Raw genomic sequence first — 7,432 nt, 5'->3', positions numbered from 1 at the left:
TCTAGTAGGTATTTTTGGTCCAAAAATGATGACAAGCGGACAGGCTTGTGAAATAAAAAGTTCAAGGTGGTGCTGTGTCTTTATTCAGACCTAGGCAGTGTCGGTCCAGCTGTGTCCCTGGTTTGTCAGTGGCAGTCACGCTCCTGCCCACTGAAGTTCTGTGTCCCCGGTTTGTCAGTGGCAGTCACGCTCCTGCCCACTGAAGTTCTTGCTCGCAGTTAAACCCTGTAGCTTTCACCTCTGTGTGGATGTCAGAGGTGAGCTGAGTGAGGTGTGCTGTATGGCTGGTGGATGACGAGAGATAACTGTCGGACCCGAGATACTTACCCCAATGCTAAAAGTAACGGGGCTGTGGGTTTTCTGTAGTAGGTTTGCTCCACAGTTGCATTAAGTTTCAGTGAACACGTTACCTGCCGCTCCTGTGCGGCTGGGGCGGGTGTCTGCCTGCCGGGTGCCACAGGATGCTCCGTTTGCTGCGACTCGCACCGGGACTCCTGTGGCTTCCCCAGCTCCTCCCTGTGGCTCCCGAGCTCAGCCCGGGCAGGTGGGCAGCCTGGCCGCTGGAGCAGCTCCTGTGGCCTCTGCATTTTTCTGCGGCAGCTCCTTGTCTCTGGCCTGCGGAAGAGAGAAAAAGCTTGGAGCTGAGAGCTGGCCAGAGCTGGAGGCTGCAGCAGGACCAGGGAGAAGCAGTTTGCCGTTCTGTCTCGCAGACTGGCAGGGCTCCCCTCTCATGGACCCTGGAACTGCGTTTATCTGGCATCTGCCACGAGCGTTCCCTTCGGGAAGGAAGGATGCAGCTGGGTGTGCGGCAGCGTCTCACTTGTCTGTTGGAGAGCTACCACTCATGCCCAGATGTGGTCTGAACTCCTTTCGACCAGAGGTGGGGACTGTGAATGGCTGGAGGTTTCGTGCTCTGCTGAAATTGCACTAATTAGAATTACCTGGATTCCCCGCAGCCCCTGCCGCGGTGCCCTGGCCTAGCCTGGACACCCTGAGTTGTGCGAGTGTCACCGCTTTAGATGCCCTAACTGCTAGCAAGTATTTTTACCGTATTGACAGCTGAAATGTTTGAAGGTTTGTAGCTCGATCACCTTGTCTTGACTCCATGCCCACCACCTGATAGCTCTCTTCATTCCTTCACTCTCCTACATAGATGACTAGTGAACTTCTCAATACTTGTAATATTTTTTTTAATTACTATTCACTGTGGTTTTACTTATTTTGCTTTATGTTTGCAATTTTTGAATTGGGATTGAACAGATTACCTGCCGCCGCCCTAGTCTTTGTAGGCTCTACACCTTTCCCTCTCTGTGCAATACATCTGTCTTAGATGGTTATTCATTTAACTAAATTTGAAATCTTTTCTTACAAGTTTTTATTGACTGAGGTGGCAGGAAAGGACTAATTTCCAGACAGGCACGGACTTGCTCCATTGTTTAAGAGAAGGATGAATATTTAGAAGATTTCAAGTAGCTGCACAGTGCATCCAGCTGCTCTGCATTTGTAAGGACATTTTTCTTTGTTATAGCTGGCTTCATCTGTCTTACAATTTACGTGAAGTGAACAAACTGTATCAAGCCTGTAGGCCTTGTTTAAACAGCAGTCAGAGATTTATGATGTATATTATTGAGACCAACGTAGCATGTGTATTGCTGTTAGGTGAAATTTACTTCAAGCTTTCTGTGAGCCGTGATTAGTGCAAGATTTATGTGAAGCGTGTGTTGAACAAGGCAGGGCTTCACATCTCGGGGTGTTTGTGCGTGTTACCAGGATTGCGTCCCCCAGAGACAATTCCTGACTCTTCAGCTCTATTCGTTGCAGATACTATCAGGAACTACTTGGGACTGAGAAAGGTGCTGGTTATACTCCACATACAAAAGTGTCAGACAAACCCTTTTGCCAGCTGCTGTTTTGTCTTCTCCCTCCTTTGCTTTAGGTGCCAAGACGCAACAAGAGTGCAAAAGCCCCGTGGTGGCTCTGGGGAACAAATCTCGCTGTCCTGGAGCACCCGAGTGAGTGGCTTGCCCTAGTAACACTGGTGGTCTGTGTCCCTGGGTCACCGCCTGTGTGCGGAGCCACGTGAGTGCAGGTCACAGTCATAGCATCTTCCAAGTCCTGCCGTCCCCGTCTGCCTCCACTGAGCATCTGCAGTCTGGGTGCAAAACCTTGCACGGACAGCTGTAACGTTTGCCTGTGCGATAATGGGGCACGATTCTGAAGGCCTGTGCCATGCACAGATAACCCTGGTGTCCCGGGCAGCTGGGGACCTGGCGCGGTGCTGCAAGGAAATAGGTTTGTGGGTCTGTCTTTGAAGTGACCAAGAGAACCAGTTCTCCCCCCAGGGGCAGTGGGAGCAGCTGTGCGAACTCGACAGGCGCTTATTGGTTTTGTGGTGCCTTGGGGATGGCAGCAGCGGGGACTGGGCACTGTTGAGCTGCCATCCCTCACCGGCTCAGCACCATCAGGGCGTGCAGCAATGACCCTTTCTTCCTGGCACCCTGATCTGCCTGGCACAGGAGGAAGACCTCTTGCCTCTGGGCTTAGACGCAGCTGAGGCATCGCTCTTCTGGGAGGTTTTACAGCACCCCGTGGGAATCCTGCTTCCCCTGCCTGCGTTCTCTTCGCGTTGCATATTTATCCCTTTGTCCCATTACTTTCGTCCCATAGTGGTGAACTCTGAGAAAATACCACACTGCTCACAGCATAATTGCAAAACATCAAGAATTTATTAATTTCCAAGTAGCATAGAGTCTAAAGTTAGGAGCTGTCTTAATTTTAAATCAAGCAAATCTATATACATGTTTTCAGACATCTGTATAAATTATGCAACCAAAGTCAGGGAGATTTTTCTCCTCCTGTTTACACACAATATTTCCAGAAGCACTCGGAAAGATTCCCACGTTTCTTGTACTGCTTCCTGTCCTTGGTCAAGAAGCGTCCCAGCAAAGCAATTCGAGGATGATTTTCATAGGAAGTCTGAAGTCAAACAGATTAGAGAGGTTACTGGTGCATGGGGAACGTTCCCAGTGGGAAAGCGCATGTTTTGCTGCCCCAACCCAGCACCCAGCCTGATGGGGGAAGGAGAGGTGGCTGCCCGGTGTGCCCTCTGGTTTAGGTGATGCACTAAAACCAGTCCCTGTCTTCTGCCTTTGTATTTAATTCAGCAGACATGAACAGGAATGATGCTCTCCATTTATCTAATCATTCATAACAAATCTAGTAATAACTCTGTAGCCCGGGGGCGGGGGGGGGGGGTGCGGAATGGTACGCAGCTCATACTGGTTAATGTACTGGCGTGGCCTGGGGAAGCTGGAAATTGGCCTTTATTTAGAAAGCTGCTTTTCTGGGCTAAAAAGCAGGGGGTCTATAGTGAAATGCTCTGGATTACTTGCTCTCTTTTTATTTTCTTCTTTCTGTATTTTTTTTTTCTTTTCTCTTCCCTGCTTATCTAACTGCTAAGTGATTCCAGCCTCCAGAACACTGCAGCATACTCGAGTCTATACTGCTTATGAAATCTGTGAATCTTAAGTGATGTCTTGGTAACAATTGCGTGTATTTTAAAATGGGGAAGTCTTATTTTTCTTGTTTCAGTGACAGATGGTCATTCACTTACCTCTTTAATGTTTTGCCTTGGGTTGTAGCTGCTGGGGCTAAGACCTGGTAGAGGGGAGACAGGATGAAATGTTTTACCATTTGGAAATTGTGAACCTACACAAGCTGTTCTTGTGTGCCATGGTGCTAGAGCGGGCAGAATCCTTGGACTGGAGTGTTCAGAGGACCAGACAGAAAACGCTTTTGCTACAGCGCTGCGGTTCTTGCAGCACGCAGTTCCAGCAGGACATGGGGCTGCAGACACAAGGTGTGCTGTCCTCTTCAGCAGGCATCTGTCATGTAGCCCCCCAAACCATATATTGCTATTGATTCTGTACTTTCTGCAAGTCCTGACGTTTTTTAAGAGACTGTGCTATTCTGTTTGGCCTGCTAGCTCCTTCTAGGCCAGTCTTTGCCTTGCCCCCGTTTTGCTAAACTAATTTGGAGACTTCTCCAGCGAGTACTGAGCTGCAGGCTTGGCTGCTCAGCGGGTTCCCCCAAGGTCCCAGGTGACAAAATGACTGCTGTCTGTTGCCTACACATAATGCTGCTGCGTTTCAGTAAATGCCCAGGAGCTGGGGCATGGCACCTGTGGAAGCTGGACATACAAACCATGGGCACCCTCCCGTAAACTGCTGTGACAAATCCTCACCTGCCTGGTTGTCTTCAGGCAGAGCACCCAGGAGCTCTGGCAGAAACTGCAGCAGGGAAGGGCTCCCTAGGCTGCCTGACCGCTCCAGATTTAATCTCGAATCTTCATCGGCTGCAAATGGAAGATGACAGAGACAGGCACACGGTAAGACTCTTTTGCTTTGTATCCTGGTTTCGATCCATCTCAGAGGATTTCTGATCAGGTCTTTTGGCCCCACCTGTTGAAGATTATCATGACATCACTGGTCATCCCTCCTCGTTTAACGAATATAGTAGGGGATGGCTGGTTGGTTGGTGGTTGGTTTTTTTTCCTCCCAAAGCTTTGGGGAGAGATACCTTCCTGATGTTAATCTCTGATTCTCGTTTCTCTGGCAGATCCATCTTTAAGAAATTTTTTTGATGAACAGCAGCCCCTCCCATTGCTTGGGAAACTCACAACCTAATCCTTCTGGTACCCAGCTGTAGGCAACCCAGACTTGCGTGCAGGTTTTTCATTTTTTTTAGTCCATTTCTTTATCAACTACTTCCTATGCTGGAGCTTTTCTATGAATAAAGACAGAACTTCTTGCTCAAGGCCTATTAACCTGCTCATTTTCCCAAGTATTAAATGCAATAAAATGGGGTGAAGGGCAGGAATAAGTGTAGGAAATCTTAACCCACATTTTGGCAGCTAGGCTTCTCAGTGCATTTCAATCATCTCTCTCATTTACTGTGCATACCAGTACAGATGATATTACTTTTTTCTGAAACAACAGACTGCTGATACCTGATGGAATGAATTTGTATGTACATAGAGAATTTAGAATTCTGTAATTAGCCTGTGCCCCAAGGCAGATTACCAACAGGAGCCCTTAGCGATGTTATACTTGAGGTAAATAAGGCTTTTGTAAGCTGAGCAGTAAATTTCTTCCTTATTAATATATAGCAGACATTCAAAATTGTGGGCAACAAGAGGGTGGTGCTATTATCAAACTCCAGCTATGTAGATGAATATCACTTTGTAGTTGCACTTTTAGATGATACTGTGGAGTTGTAGTTGTTCTTACCTGCAGGGATGGGTGAAACTGTATAGTGCCTCAATAGGGAATAGATAAGAAAACATAAATGGCTGAAAATAATCCCCCAACGTTTCAAAAACTTGGACCAAGTTCAAGAACTTGAAGACCTTGGACATCCATGTTGTTAGCTTGTTCACTGTACCAAAGGACAGTGGGGATTTTGGTGTGAGACTCTGAATAACAGCACTATAACTTCCCTATGCTTTGTGGAGATGGTTTGTACCTCTAGCCTTGTATTATTTTTCGATTCAAAGCAGTGTTAACCGGTAAATTTGCTTTAAGGTTTTAAAAAAACAACTTTAAAAAAAAAAACAAACAAAAAACCCAAAGAAAACCCTCTTTAATACAGAGTTCTATCTTACCCAGCCTCGAGATTCTTTATATTAGCAAGGAAGATTTAATAAGCTTAATGGATGTCTTCAAACAAATGCAGTAATTGTTAGAGCCAGCTTGTTCAACCTGTGCTGTGATAGATGTTATCCGTACTGAGTCATGGTTGCCTGTAAATGCGAGTTACACAGTGGAAGGCTTGAGAAGATGCTGCTGGCTGAGTCCAAGATTTTCAAAGCAAACGAGGGACTACCGATACCTATGAGCCAGAGCAACAGCCGTTGCACCTGCAAAGCATGTAAGAACAGCCGCTTTTTAATAGCCTGATGCAATAACTTTGGGTTTGATTTGCCTGTTCTTTCAGAGCTCATTTCAGAAACTCTTCCAGCACAGGTCAGGTCTGATGACGGCAAGCTTCCAGGCTCTGCCGTGCGTTGTTACTGAGCCGTTTCAGTCTTGACTGACAGTATAATTTCAAACTTTAAGGACAGCTTTCTCAAGCAAAGATTTATTCTCTCACTGGACTGGATGGAATCTGCATTAGTACAAACAAACAGTACGCTCAGTACGGTGCTATTTTTGTAGTGGGAGACAGACGCGCCTGTTCTTGATCTAAGCAGGACTGTGTGCATCTTTGCAGTAGGTTTCCCCCTTCACTTGAACTTCAGTTAAAAGTGGCTCATTTTAAAGTGTAGCAAGACAAGGGACCGTATAGCCAAGTTTCTCTAAATTACCCAGTGCCTGCTAATGCTGCTTCAAAGCCAGACGCTGTACATGCCAGCTCGCATGCAGTGCTAGAAGGCACAGATACCTTTGTCTCCTGCATCTCCAAGCGGCAGGAAGAACTGTTTAGGGCACCCAACCTCCCCATTTTACAAGGCTAGCACCCACTGATGATGTCACTGGTGCTGCCGGTATCCTGAAGACATTCCTGCTTTCTCTACAGCTGCTCAGCACAGATAAAGGCCCTTCAGAAAGCATACCTGCTGCTCTTCTGGTTTGTCTGCTCCAGCCCCTGCTATGACCATTAAAATCAAAGGACTCTTACCTGAGAGCTGATAAGACATCTCACTGGCGTCGATGACGGGGAGAGATGAGAGAGGCCAGGAGAAGCTGATAATAATGAGACAGCAGAATACCAGCTTATGCATCGTTGCTGTGTTGAATATATTTCGTCTTTGTCTACCCCTGTAACTCAGAACTCCTGTCTGTTGCCTCTGCTTCCAGTTTCACCCGTTATATAGCCGCTCATGACCTCATAAATATCATCATGTTCTCTACCCCCTTCAAAAAAAAAAAAAATCCAATGAATTTATTGCCCATTGATTCTAAATGGAAACCACTTTGCATTGATGTAATTTTTCAAGGTAACAGTTCATAGACAATAAATTTACTGTCTTATAGCTTGGTGTACAAAATGGGTATTATATCAAACCAAGCACAGTAAAGTTTATAAATCTGGCATTAAAAAAAAAAGTAACTTCCAGTTATAAATCATGAGTTAACAAAAGGGTCAGACATTGGTTGAAATGACCAGGGCAATAAGACAGCTGATTTATGAGCCTTAGCAGGCTTGACGCAAAGCATCCGATATGAAATGCACTTTTTTTTTTCCCCTTTTCTGAGATGGATGGATGTGTTGTCTTGTATTTGGGGTTCTTGTGCCAGAAAAAGTAAAAGAGAAGGGGAGTTAAAACTTCTAGTTAATTTACAAAGAGAATGTAAGGGGAGTATTTAAATTATTCTTAATTTTTTTTTTCTCCCCCTGTAGCATTTCACATCTATTTATTTGAGAAGACTTC

The 7,432-nt window shown here is 46.0% G+C and overlaps 1 protein-coding gene across 1 annotated transcript; it reads right to left on the bottom strand.

The window, feature by feature from the left end:
- Positions 1–2,755: 2,755 nt before the first annotated feature.
- Positions 2,756–6,829, bottom strand: UTS2 (urotensin 2). Its single transcript, XM_056333836.1, has 4 exons — positions 6,679–6,829; positions 4,244–4,354; positions 3,614–3,657; positions 2,756–2,976 (listed from the first exon to the last, which is right to left on the bottom strand). The coding sequence occupies exons 1-4, from the start codon at positions 6,779–6,781 to the stop codon at positions 2,860–2,862; spliced, it is 375 nt and encodes a 124-aa protein (XP_056189811.1). The 5' UTR covers positions 6,782–6,829; the 3' UTR covers positions 2,756–2,859.
- Positions 6,830–7,432: the final 603 nt, after the last annotated feature.

Source organism: Falco biarmicus, chromosome 3 (genome assembly GCF_023638135.1).
Source record: "Falco biarmicus isolate bFalBia1 chromosome 3, bFalBia1.pri, whole genome shotgun sequence".
NCBI lineage: Eukaryota > Metazoa > Chordata > Aves > Falconiformes > Falconidae > Falco > Falco biarmicus.
This window is presented reverse-complemented; position numbering and strand designations above follow the sequence as displayed.